Source organism: Mercurialis annua, linkage group LG2 (genome assembly GCF_937616625.2).
Source record: "Mercurialis annua linkage group LG2, ddMerAnnu1.2, whole genome shotgun sequence".
NCBI classification, from domain to species: domain Eukaryota; kingdom Viridiplantae; phylum Streptophyta; class Magnoliopsida; order Malpighiales; family Euphorbiaceae; genus Mercurialis; species Mercurialis annua.
This window is the reverse complement of record NC_065571.1, coordinates 12,824,266-12,843,068: the sequence shown is the minus strand read 5'-3', so window position 1 is coordinate 12,843,068 and position 18,803 is coordinate 12,824,266. Positions and strand designations below refer to the sequence as shown.

Here is an 18,803-nt window from a genome sequence, read left to right as displayed (position 1 = left end):
GCACGTTCGTGTACTTCTAGTACACGTTCGTGCACCCGTGGTACACGGTCGTGTACCACGTGCACAGCCCCCGGAAAGACGTTTTCCGGGGCTTTTTGGCTTTCCCGACGTGCTAACCTTTCCACTACACAAAACCCGTACTCCCGTTTCCTCAAAAACGCTATAATAACGTCCAAAACATCAATTTCAATCCAATATATTATAAAACTCAAAACAGCCAACAAAATCCGATTTTTGCACCAATTCTCGAGATATTTACCTTGATTTGACGCTCGGAAACGGTAGGGCTTTCAATTCTGAAGAGATCGCCGCTTGAATTGCTCGAATCGGACGTCGGACGGCGAAACGGCGGCGAAACGTAATCGATCGGCGTTATTTTCCTCACTCTCTCAATTCTTCTCTGATTCATATCTTCTTCTTCTTATATTTCATGGCAAAAATGCCACTTTGGTCCTTGTTCTTTTTGTTTCTTATCATTTATCCTTTAAACTTTTCTTTTATTCAATTTAATCCATAACTAAATCAATAACTTCTTAAATTATTACCTTTACGTAATATTTATATCCGATAAATAATACAAAGCTCGATATTAATACTTTTCCGTCAAAATCCAAAATTTCCATTTTCGACACAAAGTGGCTAAATTACCACTTTGGTCCCTGTACTTTATTTTGGACTTTTCTTGACATTTTTCCTTTTAATTCTAATTCTAAATTTAGAATTGAAATATAACCTTAAATTTTCTCATAGTTAATTTCCCAAAACCGACCTACTTGAAACTTATTTACTTTATCTTTTCAGAAATTCTTCTGATATCGCCACTCTGGTGAATCAAAACTGGACACGTGGTCCAATTAGCTAATTAAATATTTTGGGGTATTACATTCTTCCCCCCTTATAAAAATTCGTCCTCGAATTTTCATAAAATTTGTTAAGACCTTATACTGTCCTTACACTTTCTTCAGTGTTCATTAGTACGTTTTAGTTGTAGCTTTTTCTTTTACATAACTCGTAGCTTTCCATACACAGCTATAACTTTATACTTATTACTGATTGTGATCTTTCTTCTGTTCCTCATTAGCGTCGATTAATCCTCACTTGATACTTTCCCAGTCTACTGTTTCATTCTTAATCGTTATCGGGTCGCTACTTGTCTCCTCCGTACGTGACTAGTCACGACGTGTCAGTTACATCTTTAATGATGTACTTACCTTATTCATACTCCCTATGAGTATTTTCTCTTGTAATCATAATTTACGGTTATGATCTTTACTATCGTCTGTAGTTGTCGCTTTTCTTTCCTAGCGGGTCCTCGTCATTTCTTACTCCTTTTTATCATTATCTGGCACTTCGTTCCTAATCTACCAATCTCTTTCATCTTGCTCCAAGTCTAACACATTCACTTGTTTCTTAACGTAGTTGAGCCTACTACATCTTTTACTATCTTCAATCTCTTTTTCCCTTGCTCTTTTTAAATTATCGTGAACTTCACGTCGTTCTGTTGGTCGTGATCCTTCATCCTTTACCATTGTCTTAAACGTTTCCTTTCACGTTACTTTCGGTTATATAGCTTGTACAGTTGCCCTTATTACTAATACTATTCGTATTCTTATCCTTTTCACTTCCCTCTCATTACCCTTTTGAGGTACGTCTCGAGTCTTTTATTGACTTTCCAGTCAAATCTATCTTACCTTTGCGTTACCATTCCTTTTTCATGATGATCTCGTAAGAATCTTATATATTTCTTTAACATTTTAGATTGTAATTGACTTTGTAACTCCCAAAATTAGGGAATAGTTCCGACTTGTCGTCCTATACACCTTATGCTTTTTCAGCATTTATGTCAAGATTCTAATTATCTTTTAAACAACTTACTTTCTCTGTACTAATATGATACCGTGGTTTCTTAGATACAATTCACTCCTATCGGTCCAATAGTAATGAAGTATCATCTTGTCCTTTAATTACTGTATTCATTACGTTCTTCCTTTATTTATAATAGCTCCATTAATGCTGTTCCACTCTGATAATCTTTCTGACGTATCTCTAGAACTTTCCACTTCTCTATTCATCTTACTAAATCTTAAGGGTATTTGAGTCCCTTCATTATACTTTCTTTCATCTTATCCATTATTCTTATATATACTGACATGTATACCTATACGTGTGCTTTTCTCCTTATACTAGAGTTTCATAACTTAACTCTTCTCTTTTCTGTTAACACAACTTATAACTCTTAATGCTGATATTAGCGACTTCACCTAATATCAGTTAATTAGCATCACTTATCTTTTGATCTATCTAATTTCAAACTTTCACGTCTTATAAGATTATCTTCTTCGTCGTTTCGTATTCCTTCTCCTTCTACTTCTGTATCTTCAAATACTGATATTAATAAGGTTATATATCCTTAAAATATCACTTGATGTTCATCATTCATATTATTGTCTTTTATACTTTTAATTTCTCTCCTCCGATATGACTCTCTGTCATTTCATCCTTTATTCTGTCATAAGGATAAATACTGTATCTTTAGATATTGCCAGCGTATCGTAGCTTAACTGCGTATACACTCTGGCGATAACTCCTTATTCACATTCTCCTTTAGCTTTACTAGCTTTATTACAATTATCATTAACAGGGCTTTATTCTGTTATTGGGATTTGCTTTTAAATTTTATTCTTATTTACTAAGAACATTTTATTATCCGTCGCAGAGTTTCACATCTGAGTTCACTTACTAACAAAAGATTTCAAAACATTCTTTGGCTGGCCAGCTCTTTTAAATCACTTTTCATAAAGCGTTTGAAATCATTAGTACAATTGTAGCTCAGAGTGATGACACCTCTCATCACCAAAGAGTTGCTCGAAATCGCATTTTTCTTTATCATTGTAAAGATATGATGCATGATCTATATTTCGAAAATCATTTTCTTATGCATTCCTATCGTGATTATGCAATGTCATATGCGATGTCTGAGCACAATCGTACTTTGAAAAATCTTAAAAATTCTTCATACTTTTCATAAAACATAAGTTTACTCCAGATTGTACACTCTGCGACTATTAACGGCTTTCTCTATTATTATTGGGTACATTTTAAATTTTTGTATTGCTGTCACCTTCTGTCATTTTTCTGACTATTCTCCTATCACATCAATTCTTTCTCCATATCTCCGATAACTTAATTTAATTCAACATTTTCTACTGCTGTAATCACCACAACCACTTCTTTAGCACTCTGTACCATGTCCTATACAAACGCAGGTACCGATGTTTCACATCGATTCCCTGTTGGTATCCCATCTCTTTCTTCACAACTTCTAGAACGTAATACAGGAATTACGTTCACGATAAATGTATTATATGGTGTTTATTATGTTATTGCTTTTGTAAATTATGTTCGTATGCTTGTTATTTTTTTTTTATTATTAGTCGCGTGTTTAACAACAGCGCTTCCTATCGGTTCTTACTACCGAAGGTATTATCCTATAGGCATATCCTTAATTGCTATGCTTTGTTATGCAATGCAGCATATATACACAATAATGCAACACGTAAACACAATTACACAAAGCATATTAATCATTTGATACCGGGATTGTCTAATATGGGCACTAGGTTTCCTAATAGCTACGCATCCCTAACTCTTCTACTGGAGTTGCCTCCGTCTCTATGCACGAGTGGGGGTTAGTCCTAATACCAGAGGATCGACTAATATAATCTGGGTAGAACGCACGTCTGAAAAAGTAGGGTTGAACAGGATTGCCATCCCACTCGCGGTCAGCCTTGATCCTACGAGCCATTATAGTGAGCGTCCCAAAATGCTCGTGAACATGCTCATATAGCTCATCAAACTCTGGTCCTAATCCCTTCACATAACTACGGTTGATTGTCTCATTATCTTCATCAAGATCTGGAATTACTTCGATCATACATAAACAGTCAATGGAATACAATTCCACTGGTAGCATTCCCCTAGAGAAGGAGCGCATCTGCCTCCTAACCTGATTCAAAATCACATGTCCCTGACCTTTAGCTATCTCTGTATCCTCTCGCAAATTGCAGTATCTCCGCACATTGGATTAGAAATGTTCACTCTGATATTCCTCGACATCTGACTCATCTGATAACTTTTCTTCTTTAAAGTCCTCCTCTTGAGGAACTTCTTCTCATTCTTTCTCTAGATCCTCCTCTGGATTTTCCTCGGGATCTTCCTCACTTTCCTCACTGTGTTCCATTTCAAGCGAGTGAGTTCTACCTCTAACCCTAGAAGAACTATCAATTTCTGATACTGACATGAAACAATTCTAATATATCTCATGCAATCTCCCAATATCTATGTGGAATCCATTCTGGTGGATTCCAGATGGTCCGCCTACTTCGTTATGAAATCCATTCTGATATATAGGAGGCGCTTCCTCCTGTTTCTCTGCAGCATGTAGCTGAGCTCCATTTTGCCCAGACATGCTGAAAAGAAACAATTCCTAATGTCACTGACCATCTGAGCCCCTTTTTCTTCTCTTAACTTCCATATCAACTTATAAAGTGATATAAACATTTAAGATTCAATCAATCTGTACGTAATTCGCAAATACGTAATCACTGTATACCCCTTACACAAGTAATAGACACTTAGTTGTCGTAGCCGCTCATATACACAAATATTCATCACATCTTCATTTAACCATCTCGCTTAGCGCGCTTTATGGAACTTACTAATAATGCACATATCAATCAAATGCAAACAACTAAGGTTTGACTCTCTTGCTGCAGTAGTTCCTAGGTTTACTTACTGACAGAGTTTCACAATTCAGACAGACATCCAAAACAAACTAGCGGTGGTAACTAGACCAACTGCTCTCAAACAATCATCAAAACAAACTTGCAGTGGTAACTGGACCAACTGCTCTGATACCAACATTGTCACGACCCAAAATATTGAGCCACAACCGGCGCTAGGGAACGGGAGTGGTAGCTCCGGAACCCGTAGCAAGCCTCAAACCACAATTAATTTTTCGCAAATAATAAACAAATAACAACAAACAATGGAAGCAAATATACATATATAACATATAACTAAATATATACACTAACTGTTTCAAAACCTCGCGGGCTCTAGTTACCGTACCCTGTACGAACTAGCCTCGCGGTACTATATACATTAGTTAGTGTATCCAACATATCACCGGCATCTGGTGCCGTGAATGAAACATAAAACACGTAGCCTATCAAAACATATAAACAAGACAGCAAGTATTATGTACAATCAAAATGTACTGCTGTCTAGACTACGACTCTGTCAACGCGGGACCACTACTGCAGCATTCACAGAAGTCAGAAACTAAACATATACAACTGACTTCTGGACTTCAAAATTGGCCTCTAGCTAGGTCCACATACTAAGTACCTGAAAGACATCAAAAGGTGAGGGGTCAGTATTTGGGAAAATACTGAGTGAGTTGTCATTTACTAACAGTATTAATATAAAAACATAGCATCGCATCTCAAGAAAATATTAATATAAAACATATAAACATGTATTTGATCCGTACGAAACTAATATCCTAGCATGCGACACATTTCTCGAATAATCATTGTCATTTAACCCAATCGTAAATATCAATTGCGAGTCCAACTCGCTGGTGGCCCAGCCACTAGATACGGGGACTTCCAGGCTACACCGTAGCCGAGTTCACTCTCGTATCGAAATCATAACCCAATCGTAAATTTCATATTCATCAACAGCTCCCAGCTGTGTCAAGTCATTTCTCAAATGCAAACATACTAGACTGACTCGATACTGGTGATCACACAGCCTATTGACACCCAATAGGTAGCTAGTTTCTTCGGATCGCATACTAGTTATCGTATATACATTTGATAGAAACATATAATATTTAATCAAATCATCTAACATGCGATGCGTAAAAACAGTATACATATCAATATAAAATGACTTTATATATATAATACACGAAAGTAAAGTGCAACTCACAGTGACCGCAATCCAATCAATAATGTGGTCGATGAAATGATATGCCCTCGCTATCCCATGTCTACTGACCTCTCTGCTCTGACACGTCTGATAAATCGTTTAATAGTCAGACGTGAAACTAGTAATTTTACTCACATAATACTTCTAAGTTTTAGGGTTTAATTTCATTTTAAACTTATTTACGTATTCGATAACTTTAATCGTATAGTCGACTTCGCGAATACCATTTCTCATAATTGAGAATCGCTTAACGTCCTTGACGTTTTCCATTACTATTAGTTATCTAAAACGTCGAGCTAATCTCAAGATTAATGATTCTCAAAGTTCGAAATCCATCCTTTAGAGTCAAATTACTCAAAACGTTGAATTTCTACATCAAATATTCATCATATACACATGGATACGAGTCGGGGTGCACGGGCGTGCATTTTGGTGGGTGCACGATCGTGTAACCAAGTACACGTTCGTGCACCTCAGGGGTACGCGTTCGTGTACTTCCAGTACACGTTCGTGCACCATGAAAGTGCACGTTCGTGTACTTCAGGTACACGTTCGTGTACCTTGCTAGGTGCACGTTCGTGTACTTCTAGTACACGTTCGTGCACCCGTGGTACACGGTCGTGTACCACGTGCACAGCCCCCGGAAAGACGTTTTCCGGGGCTTTTTGGCTTTCCCGACGTGCTAACCTTTCCACTACACAAAACCCGTACTCCCGTTTCCTCAAAAACGCTATAATAACGTCCAAAACATCAATTTCAATCCAATATATTATAAAACTCAAAACAGCCAACAAAATCCGATTTTTGCACCAATTCTCGAGATATTTACCTTGATTTGACGCTCGGAAACGGTAGGGCTTTCAATTCTGAAGAGATCGCCGCTTGAATTGCTCGAATCGGACGTCGGACGGCGAAACGGCGGCGAAACGTAATCGATCGGCGTTATTTTCCTCACTCTCTCAATTCTTCTCTGATTCATATCTTCTTCTTCTTATATTTCATGGCAAAAATGCCACTTTGGTCCTTGTTCTTTTTGTTTCTTATCATTTATCCTTTAAACTTTTCTTTTATTCAATTTAATCCATAACTAAATCAATAACTTCTTAAATTATTACCTTTACGTAATATTTATATCCGATAAATAATACAAAGCTCGATATTAATACTTTTCCGTCAAAATCCAAAATTTCCATTTTCGACACAAAGTGGCTAAATTACCACTTTGGTCCCTGTACTTTATTTTGGACTTTTCTTGACATTTTTCCTTTTAATTCTAATTCTAAATTTAGAATTGAAATATAACCTTAAATTTTCTCATAGTTAATTTCCCAAAACCGACCTACTTGAAACTTATTTACTTTATCTTTTCAGAAATTCTTCTGATATCGCCACTCTGGTGAATCAAAACTGGACACGTGGTCCAATTAGCTAATTAAATATTTTGGGGTATTACAGATAATATTTTTGGACAGTGCAGATCATTATTAAGTACAACAGTTGGAAGGAGGCCTTCAGGTTTGAGTACAATAACTTCAACTTCTTCAGAAATGTCTACAAATTCATAAAAGAAAAAATAATAATTAGTCAAGTACAATAGATCACTCTAAATAAAGGACACAAACTATTTTAACTGTAAGAGAAAGTTCATCTACTCAAAGAAATAAAAACAGAGAAAGAATTATTGTTCTTCGATAATAGTTGAGTAAAAGTAGATCATGAACTAAAAAAATATATGAGATGTATTCATAACGACTTCATCTTGTCGATGGATTGCATCTTCGCAACCCTTGATTGAATCATACACGCAGAACACATAACATCAAACTACAAAACAAAACAAAACAATCAGTAAGCAAAATCAGATTAATAAATATCACATAACACATACAAAGTTATAAAAATAATACATTTCACATACATCTAATAAACAGTACAGATACATCTCAAAACAGTATAGATGCGTTCCATAATTTCTAAAGAACCATAACATTATACATCTCAGAATTTTAAAGTAAAGCGAAATATTTTAAACTTCCTATAACCAAATAACAACTTTTTTTCGCATCGAAATAGTTCCGCGAAGGAACCATTTAGCTAATCTTTTTTCACAATTAGAATTAAAGGTGCAAACCCACGTTGAAACCCTGCTGTTTTGTGATGCATAAGAGAGTGACACAGCTGATTTTGGTTTAGGTAATGCATTTGATGTAATTTTTTGACTTTCAATTTGTTTTTTTGCTTTTTTCCACCTAATTATGGTTTTTCTTCTTTTGGGTCTTCTCTCTTTTCTTCTATACATACAGACCAACACAAATTCGAAACTGCTCCGGTGACAAAACCGCACACCACTCATCTTCAGACTTTTGCACATAGCCAAAACCAGCCATGGCAATAACCCCACCGCAAAAGTTGCGGTCTTTCCTGCAGAACTCAAATACCCACCAAATCCGGCAATAAAAATGGAGTTAAATACGGGTTGGGTCGATAAAAATCACCGTGAATGAATAAATTACATCACACAACACATATAATTAGATTAATTGAATTAAATTTCGTTTTGAATAACACAGATCTAGATTTAAAGGAGTAGAGAATAGACCTTGAAAAATAGGAGAAGCGAGCAGTAGAAGAGCGATGAATCGCCGATCTTGTTGGTGATAAGTCGTCGGTCGCCACTACTGTCAGTTATGAGTTGTAGGGTGAAGAACTCGCTGCAAACAAATATGGACATTTTTTGTAAAGAAAGTGGAAAAAAAAAGAATATAGTGTAAATAGAAGTTGGCTATTAAATGTAAACATTTTAAGAAGTGGCTATTTGAGAAAAATTTCACCGTGAATGTAATTATTATGTTGTTTTCTCTTTTTAAATATTATTAACATTTATAGGTTATGAAACCAAATGTCTCAATTTTTTTAACTTTTCATATTTTTAAAAATAAGTTTTGTATAACATCTAACTTTTCATATTTTTCAATTAATTACAACTTCTTTGTCATGAAATATATAAGTGTATATATATATATATATATATATATATATATATAAACCCATGCACACATATTTAATTATAAACAAACATGGTTTTTTAGAGTTTTTATGTCTATTTTTTTCTATTTTTTCATATTTGATATTGCCTCATGCAACGTTTTCCCGCAATAAAAGAGTTTTTAATCATTCATAATGAAGTACGCTTGGAGTAAGTATCGTCTATCTTTTTGTAATTGTTTAGTTTATGTGTATGGTTGTTGTTGTTGTTGTATTTTAATTTATTTTAGTGACATGTGACCTAACTTGCTAAAGAATTCAAAGAAACGAGGATTGAATGTCATTGGAATATATATATTTTAGACATGAACCATACAATCGTAATTATATGATTTCAATGATAATGTTGATTTTATGAGGTTCATCAAAACAATTTAACATAAAAGATTTTATGTTTTGCATTGAATTAATTTAAGGTTGACAATTATTTTCTATCAAATGTCTTTTTTTATTCATTTATATGGCATATCTCTTATTTTTTTTAATTATATTTTAAAAAAAAACAATACGTTAATAAAAAAAATTGATTATGAATTTTAAATGTTTAATTATAATATCATTATTTATATGTTATGAAATATGAAATATTTTTGAAATTAAATAAAAGTAATTAAAATTTAATCTTATTAAATTTTTTATTGTTTTGGTTATGAAATTTAATGAATTTTAGTTAAAATTTAATGAAATTTCCTTAAAGTTTATGAGTACATAGTTCTAATTTACGTTTAAAAGGTATGAAATATGACGAATTTTTATTAATGTATTAAATATATGAAATTAGAAAATTTTTTATTATATTTAAAACTTATGAACTTTATCATGTTTATAAATTATGATATAGAGTATATTTTTTAAAATTATTAAAATCACCCGCGCAACGCGCGAGCATCGACCTAGTTAATATATAGATTAAAAGAAATTAAATAGTATCCCAAAGAGTAGGTGATTAGATGAGATTGCACATTTAAGTTATAAAAAGCTTAAAAGTGTCATCTTATAGTTATAACTCGTCTAAAATACAACTAAAAAGAAATAAATATTATATAATTTGGCTTTTATAGAAAAGGAAAAGAAAAAAATGTTTGGTGGGCTTCCATAAACTAAAGTTGGGTTGTTGCCTAAAATAATGAGATAAAAATGGTGGTTTGAGCAACACATTAGATATGGAGTGAAGTTGTTAAAGATGATAAAACAGTTGGGAACTACTTCTCAACTGTTTCTCTGTTTGTTGTATGGTATCCCAAGCAAAGATACAATAGTATGAGAGTGTTTATCCCATATATTGGTTATGCCATGTCATATTTACAATAAGTCAATGAGCATTTGCGATAGAGAATCTTTTAATTTTCACTTAATTTTTTTTTATTTTTTTCATATAACTAACACATCATTAGTTTGTTGCGCGAATGACATGACAGTGCAATAATTTCTCATAGTATCAAATGCAAGTATAAGACAGAGTTGGAAATTGGTCAAAATCAAATGTGAAAAAGCTTATAGAATACAACTAATAAGAGAAAAGAGGATTGCACAATCATTAAATTTTTATTTGTATGATAGTCTGCTGCTCATATAAACACTTGGTTTATCCGATTTAGGATGAGAATTGACTCGACGAGTACCAAACTGTAATATGCTATTAGCATGATTCATAGCCGTGATTAGACCCGTTTAAGGCATCAAAAGAAGCAACCAAATGACCTCCAACGTGAAACCTGCATTAAAGTAGATATATATTGTTTTAGTAACGAGGACTCACCCTTCCGAATCAAAGCCCATGATCACTATCAAATCCTGAAATATGTACCGTCCGCAAGCCCACATATCTGGCAAATTTGGACTATAATTGCTAGCAGCTAAATCTCATTCACTCCATATTTTTCCTTAGAAAAAGCATAGTCGTGATTTGAACTCACGTTCATATAACGTCCAAATGGCTGAAACTTAGACTACTGGACCAAAGTCGTGAGACCATCTAGAGATGATGTTATGATCTCAAAAGTGCCCTTTTACATCTCAAAATCACAGAAGCCTAGAAAACTAAAAAAGGAGAATGCTCGAGAAGCAAATTTGATCTAGAAAATACAAAAGTAAACCATCTGACTTTTTTTACTACTGCTGCAACAAAGAGCAGTCATTTGTTCATTTGCGTATGTTAAAATGATTGCAAATATTCAAAGTTGTAGATTTCCATTTAATTCTACATTTAATAATTCTCACAATTAAGAAGGGTAACGAGTAGGTACCTGGCTAGAATTGTGAAGGAAGAAAATTGGACAAAGCACCAACATCAGTGGAACTGCAGTCAACAGCAGATGATGAAGATGATGGCACGGGAAGCAGATGAAATCGACAGAGAGGACAAGAAAGATGGTCAGAGTGAAGCCATGGGAGTATACAGTCAGGATGGAACAAATGATTACAAGGTAACACCTTTGCTTCATCAACATCTACAACGAACTCATCTTTACACACCCCACAAACAATCACCGAACAAGAATCATCCCCGCCACTGATTTTGATGGTGGGCAGCACAGAATCGTCAAAAACGGCACTCCTGCCACTCTCCTCCGACGGGTTTACTCCGCTGAAAAAGGGGAGAAAAAAGGCGTCTAAGAAGAAGCTAGCGGTGTCGGTGAGAGTGGGGTCATCCATGAGCTCAAGATTGCAGGTATGGCAGTCAGGACACAGTGGAGGAGGAGAAGATGGTGAATCAATGGTGAGAAGAAGATGAATGCTTATATCGCATTCGTGACACCAATAAGTTTGCTGCTCTGACATCTCTCTCTCAGAACACTAAGTCTCTAATCTCTCTTGTTTTTTTTATACACTGTAGTTGGGTTAGTTTGGTCGGTTGTCGTTTTTTAATGGCATGTTCGGGCTCTCTGTCTTTCTTTATGTCGCTTTGCTTATTTCTTTTTTGCCACTCTTTTTCGTTTGTTAGCGTACGTTTGCATCTCTTTTTCTTTTTAATTCTATTTTTGTGAGTGCCCATTTTCTCTGTTGTCATAGTTTTGAAATCTTGTATAGTTTTATAATTGGGAAACGAGAGCGCTTGTGGGATGAATTGAACGCGTAAATTTTGAGTTAGAGCTTGTTGGTTATTCTTTGTATAGTTGATTCGGGTTTCAGAATGACTATTAGATTGGACAAATCCATTGATTCAGAGGTGAACATTCTGGCTGTAGATATTGTAGGTGCTGGCTAAGGCTTCCTACGTTACTTTGTATTTGTTGTTCCTGTAAAACCTTTGAGAGGCCAGAAGAAAACTAGGCTAAATTATAATCATGCTTGTGATCTGATTGTTATTTGGTTCAATAACATTAATAGCATCCAACATTCTGTGTTTTTCCCTTTAATGTTTATCATTTATTCTTGGATCAGTTCTTTTCGTTATAGTTGCATTAAGATGAGTGTGTGAACGGTTGTAATATTGCCTGCTGGCTGTGATAGTTAAATATTTTGGTTTAGTTCTAGAGGCAATATACAGCTGATGGGCACAGTTTTGCTGGTGCAGTGAGTCAATAACAAAATTAATTGTGCTTGACTGAGTTTGATCTTCATCGACATCAACCTGTGCCCACTTAAAATGAACGAGTATGAGATGAAGCTTGAACCAGGTGAGCTTGCGTTCTAAATTTAGGTGCCATTAGGTGATGCCTGGGAGGCTGGTTCAGACAGAAAATTATATATTTCTTGATAGTGAAATGTATGACATGTACCCCAGAAGGTTTCAGATTCTATTATTTGTAGGCTATGAGCTTGAGAGAGCCTTTCAGGCTATGATAGTAGTAGGATTTTGGAGCACGCAAAGATCCAGTATAGGACCTTTATTTAGGGAGAGCTTTTAGAACATGGTCCTCTTGATCCTCCTATCATTATCCCAATAAGAAATCTTACTTCTTTTTTGTTATCAATCATGGATGTTCTAATTTCATTTTGCTTGTTTATTTGCTTTATATTGTATCAGCTGACAAGACCTTCTGGTTTTAGATTCAGGACATCGGATAGCCCGCCGCTTTTGAGGTTGGGCCAGAGAGACGTGCTCATTTATCTACTAATGCTGGTGAGCAATGGAGAATAAATATTGTTGACTACTAGTCATTTATGCTTTTATCGCCTATTGATCATCCCTGCATAAAAACAGAACCACATAGCTTCCTTATAGCAGCAGAAAAATGCGCTTCAGCAGCAGGTTGACGACTTTCAGATTCAGTTAGCATTGTGGTCTTAGGCTCTGGGATTATGTTCAGCCTAGAGATGGTAGAGAGCATGACCATGATATGGAAGCGTCTTGTGATTTTGAGAGTCATGGAAAGTGATATATCATCTTCCGATGGCTCTGGTGGCTACGATAGAAGTAACAGCAGTGACAGTGGGATAAACTATATTCGAGTGAACATATCCTCGATATCCTTAAACTACGATGTTTGCTAAGATCAGCTCTAATTTTGACTACATTTGCATACAAATGAGTGCTAAATGTTATTTTGCATGCTGGCTCTGTGATATTAGCTAGACTAATAAAATATTATGGCCTACTAGTACAAATTACGAGCTCAACTTCAATTTATACTCCCTATAATATGGGCAATTTTATTATATCTACAACAAATGTTTCTTTGTTTGTTAAATCATCGAATGTGATTATTATAATTTATTGTTTTATTTCTGATTTTAGTTTTTTATGCTTCTTTTGCCAATCTCTAATCAAAAAGCATCATAGGCACTTCTTTATATCATTGCGTTTTATGTTTTAGCAGATACAAAGGTTAACTTGTGCAGAGAGTCAGTGACCAATTAGTTGTTCTAGGCTGAGTTTGACCATAATCAACCAAGGATTGAGGCCTAGAGCTACTGAAAGCTATCAGCATGAGATGAGGCCTGAACCAGGTGATTAGTTCTTAAAAGTAAATTCATATACAAGTTTCTTTGAGCATGTTATGCTCCTTCATTTTGATGCTTACGAAAATCGTGTCTTGTTGAGGTGGCTTAAACCTATGCACTGCATAGTATTAAAATCTCACTCGTTCACGCATATATATGCACACATAGATATACACCTCATCTGGCTCTCTCCCTGAAAAACACAAAACAAACCATCGCTAAACAGAATGAATGAAGAGATGGACAATATATGGCTGCCAAACCAAATGGGTATTAAAGTACATTTATCGCTCAGCTGCTCGGTTGTTCATGTTGATGAACAGAATATTTCTCTGAGAAATGCTTACATGCTATATTATCTAGTCTCATGCTTTCTCCTTGTTATCATTTATTTTTGCATTGTCTGATTGGATTAATGACATTAATTGTAAATTGTGGAATGATATTTATGCTAGAAAACGCTAGAAAACTTCATCTTGGTGTCAAAAAATCGCCACATAGGAAGACAAGTTGTTGTATGATTGCTAAAAGTTGTGCTTCTGAGTCTTTTGCTAGGCAGGACTCTGTTTATCATATGCTTGACATTTCCTGCCTTGTTCTGTCAACCAAATGCCGTTGAAGTGCAATAGAATTTGTCATGAGTTTCACTACGATCCTGCATATTCAATACTGCAGGTACCTTTTTTTGACAGTTTACCTAGCTAGTTTAATGATTATATTGAAAGCCCCGTCATGAGTTTCAGTACGATGAATCGATGATGAGTTTGAAGTCTATGAAACATTTCTAACACTGAAATTGATGCTGAATGCTTCCTCATAAATAGTACCTCCAGCATAGAATGTCAATGAAAGCCTTTATTTGTTTTTGGAAATCGCTGGAGGCGGCAGCCACATGATTCCGACTCCGTTCATAGCTTGAAAGTCGTATTATAATGTAGAGTACCCTTTTCATTCACAGCTTGTCTTAGACCAATCCAGCTCTCGTATGTAAGCGAAATATCGAATCACATAAATCTCTTGTATTACTTGTTTATTTTGCTATACTATCGTTATATCAAATCCATAATTAGATACCTACAGAATGTTTCGACTCCACTGCACACACTAATCCAGTTACAACCGATCACAAGCATCATTTTATTTAAACTAGAACAGTTCATTTGAATACATTGATTGATCCATAGCCATAGCTAACAAAAGGGAGTTTTATTAAAACCTCAGTAAATAGGATACAAACATAGAGCAAGTGAAAACAAAATAAAAACAGCAGCATACTACTAGTGAAGCTTAGAGGCTTCAAGATCAGCAGCTTTCTTGAGAAAACTCTGGTCATCATCTTCAAGAGCCATCTGAATAGGACTAGACCCTAAGCCATCAGCAATAGCAAGCAAGATCTTCTGAAACTCGCTCCTAAACTCATCCACATCCACAGCCCCACTCTTGTCACAATCAAACTTGTCAAAAATGGAGTCATAGAGCTGAGTTAGCTGCTCCGGAGGCGTGGCTACGTCGATTCCGAAGTGGGATTCGATCAGACGAAGCGACTCGAAAGCCTTTCGCAGCTCACAGCGAGATAACACTCCGTCATTGTTGAGATCTAGCTTGGAAAATGCGTCGGCAACACTTTTGTTGAAGTGGGGTTCGTCGTTAACGAAGTCCCGCACTGTTGATCCATCTATTATCACCACTCCCATATTTTTTTAAATTACTTTTTCTTCTTCTTCTGTGCAATATAAGATGCGAGGACAGAGATGAGAGATGAAGGGTACGTGGCGTTGAGTAAACGCTTCTTCTAAGAGATATTTTGTTTTGGTTTTCTATGTGTCGGCTTGTGGTTTCATGGGAAAAGGTTCAATTTTGCATTTCATATTTATGCCAAAGTATGGATAAGTCCCTCATGATATCTTTGTCTTGAATATATCCTTAAAATTTTGAAAATGGTTCAGTTATGTACTCTTCCAAAAGGTGTTATGTTAATGCCCCGTTTTATAGAGGGGCATAATTGAATCTGTTAAATTTTGAGGATATGTTTAAAACAAATATATAACGAGGGTTTATTGATTTCAAATAAAAATATAAAGGATAAGGTACAAAAATGACCGTAATGTTTACAATGTGACTCGCCTGACCCCTATTGTTTTCGAGTTTGAAAAATGATCTTAACATTACCAAAGTAGACGGAGGGTATATTTGTTATACTTTGATAAAGTTAGTTTTTGAGACTCGGAAAATATTAGAGAAACAGCCAATTGTATGCCACATCAGACGAATTAACGTTCAAACACGCTACCGTTAGACGGATGATATATTTGTTCCACTTTAATAACGTTAGAGTTATTTTGGAGATTCGAAAAACATTAGAGGATCAGTTGAATCACAGAGTAAATATTAGGATCATTTTTGTACTTTAACCTAAAGTGTTTTACTAGGAATAGTTTTTTAGAAATTATAAATTAATATAATAATAAATTTGACATTAGATTTGGTTAAATTCTACACTTCCCCTTGAGGCTATGGTGGTGAATGTATAAAATATCCAGCTAGCAATAAGAAAAAATTACCGGAGGATGCTAAAAATCATAATTTTCCAGAAACTTTACATTTGAGCATAAATAAGAATGACAAAACATTAAAAGTAGCCTAAATTAGGGTCGAGTGACAAATTACATTTCACCAACAAGTCAAAAACTAAATGTGCTGACTCATTCACATCACCCTTTTACCAGAGTCAGACTTGGTGAAAGATCTAAGTCTAAGAAGAAACTTTGCCTTCTTCTCCAAGTTATTTTCCTTTCTCTTCTTCCCGCCGATTCTCCCCGGCGACGAGTCCCAATTATCCGGTGAACCCACCGTCAACACACTCTGTGGTGACCTGGTTGCAGTATCTTCATAATCTGTCAAATGCTCCTTGCTCAAAATTCGAGCTTGCATAGCAGCCACCACCTCCTTCATTGCTACATCAGCATTTCCTCTGTTCCGTAACAGAATTTCGCCAATCTGTGCTGGCGTGAGAGAGCCACCGGATCTTATGCAGCTCTCGGCTAGATCGAATAGAGAATGGGAGTCTATTCCGAGGTAGTTCAAGGCCAAGGCCTTGAATGCATAGATCCCACAAGTGCCTAAGCTGACATGCACATCCATACGGCCACATCTAACCAGCGCAGGATCAACATTGTCTCTATGATTTGTTGTGAAAACAATGATCCTTTCCTCTCCACAACATGACCACAATCCATCAGTGAAGTTGAGCAGCCCTGATAAGGTGACGCGACCGCTGTCTTCTTCTTTGGATGCTTGCTGTTGCTGGCATCTTTTCCTACTCTTAACCACTCTATCAGCAGTTAGATCCACAGAACAATCTATGTCTTCGATCACAATAATACACCTGTTGCTGGTCTGTATTAATAAAGCTCTCAGCTCTGAGTTGTCTGTCACTTTGGTGAGCTCAAGATCATAAACATCATAGCACAAATAGTTAGCCATTGCAGCGATTAGGCTTGACTTTCCGGACCCTGGTGGACCGTGAAGCAAGTAACCCCGCTTCCATGCACGTCCGACTCTTTGGTAGAACTCCTTACCCTTAGAAAATGCTCTCAAGTCCTCCGTTATTTGCCTCTTCAATTGCGGCTCGAGTGCTAACGTATCGAAAGTAGAAGGATGGCGGAAAGGGACCGAAACCCATCCGGACTCATAAGAAGCATTACCATTGTTAGTAAAGAGCCTTCTTTCCCTCGAAACCCGCTCAAACTCCTCAGCACGAGACGTGACGTGCTGGAGGTAAGGTGGTAAAAGGGCGCGGTGATGGCGCTTAGGTAGCTTGAGAGTGAAGCTACGTTTCTCTTCTAAAGAATCCGGAACAGTTTCGACATAATGAGTCCAAGAAAGAGTGTGAGCATTGAAAGAGTCAGCAAGAGTTTGATTAGGAGCAAGAGTGAAGGAGATAGAATTCGAAGACTTCGAACGAGAGAGCGTAAGGCGTCGGGCAGTGATGGAAGAGTTGAGAGAGTTGAGATAGAGATTGACATGGCGATAAAGGTCGTTCATATCGACGCCACAGTAGCCGTTAAACTCGGGGACGTCGAAGTAGGAATACGGGGAGATGAGGTCTTGAAATGACTCGTACAAGGAGTGGACAAGGGACAGAAGCTGTGCGGGTAAGATGTTTTGGAGAACTGTTAGAAGGCCGAGAAGAGACCACATTTGTGACAAAATCTCCATGTTTTTTTGTGATGTTGGTGGTGGTGAACAAGGCCAAGAGATTGTAGCTAGATATAAGTTAACTGTGTAGATGTTCTAGCAACAATATTTATTCCAAGTAATGACACTGAAAAGAAAGATAAAGCCAAAGGTGAAACCGACTCTTCTTCTTTTGCTTTTCTATTGTCTGCTAATCTCTTCAATCATAACACAAATCAACTTCAAATTCACCGGCATATCATCTACTACATTATGTTTTAAAGATGTGATTACCTAAAAATATCACACATTTTTGACATTTTTTGTTTATTTGTTTAATTTTTAAGATGGTCAATTTTATCTCATTTTCTAGTTTTTTGTTTTAATTGTACTGATATTTTTAAAATTGAAATTTCTTCACTTTAAAAATTATTAAATATATAAATCATTCATAGAATCATATTGGACGCTCAATCTAAATAATTTCTTAATTTTTTAAATAGTATTAAAAATTGAGTTAATGTGTCAAATATGAAAAACATTTGAACTTTTTTTCGAACGTAATTTTTTTAATTAAAATTATGGGTGTAATTAAAACAGAAAAATAATAAAATTATGGATAAAGTTGACGATTTAAATTTGAAATTTAAACAAAAAAATTTGAAAATGTGAAATAATTTTAGATGATTAAGTTTATT

The 18,803-nt window shown here is 35.6% G+C and overlaps 3 protein-coding genes and 1 long non-coding RNA gene across 4 annotated transcripts; 1 reads left to right on the top strand and 3 right to left on the bottom strand.

The window, feature by feature from the left end:
• Positions 1–10,568: 10,568 nt before the first annotated feature.
• Positions 10,569–11,823, bottom strand: LOC126667611 (uncharacterized). Its single transcript, XM_050360617.1, has 2 exons — positions 11,289–11,823; positions 10,569–10,757 (listed from the first exon to the last, which is right to left on the bottom strand). Exon 1 carries the CDS (start codon positions 11,821–11,823, stop codon positions 11,293–11,295), a length of 531 nt encoding a protein of 176 aa, XP_050216574.1. The 3' UTR covers positions 10,569–10,757; positions 11,289–11,292.
• Positions 11,824–12,251: 428 nt separating this feature from the next.
• Positions 12,252–14,403, top strand: LOC126667613 (uncharacterized). Its single transcript, XR_007638242.2, has 2 exons — positions 12,252–13,108; positions 13,190–14,403. It is a non-coding gene; the product is annotated as an uncharacterized LOC126667613 (long non-coding RNA).
• Positions 14,404–15,042: 639 nt separating this feature from the next.
• Positions 15,043–15,694, bottom strand: LOC126667612 (uncharacterized). Its single transcript, XM_050360618.2, has one exon. The coding sequence runs from the start codon at positions 15,621–15,623 to the stop codon at positions 15,207–15,209; it is 417 nt and encodes a 138-aa protein (XP_050216575.1). The 5' UTR covers positions 15,624–15,694; the 3' UTR covers positions 15,043–15,206.
• Positions 15,695–16,476: 782 nt separating this feature from the next.
• Positions 16,477–18,242, bottom strand: LOC126667610 (AAA-ATPase At4g25835-like). Its single transcript, XM_050360616.2, has one exon. The coding sequence runs from the start codon at positions 18,145–18,147 to the stop codon at positions 16,636–16,638; it is 1,512 nt and encodes a 503-aa protein (XP_050216573.1). The 5' UTR covers positions 18,148–18,242; the 3' UTR covers positions 16,477–16,635.
• Between the last annotated feature and the right edge of the window lie 561 nt (positions 18,243–18,803).

Excerpts from the sequence above, each read along its gene's own strand:
- LOC126667612 (XM_050360618.2), bottom strand. The coding sequence starts at position 15,623 with ATGGGAGTGGTGATAATAGATGGATCAACAGTGCGGGACTTCGTTAAC.
- LOC126667610 (XM_050360616.2), bottom strand. The coding sequence starts at position 18,147 with ATGGAGATTTTGTCACAAATGTGGTCTCTTCTCGGCCTTCTAACAGTT.
- LOC126667611 (XM_050360617.1), bottom strand. The coding sequence starts at position 11,823 with ATGTCAGAGCAGCAAACTTATTGGTGTCACGAATGCGATATAAGCATT.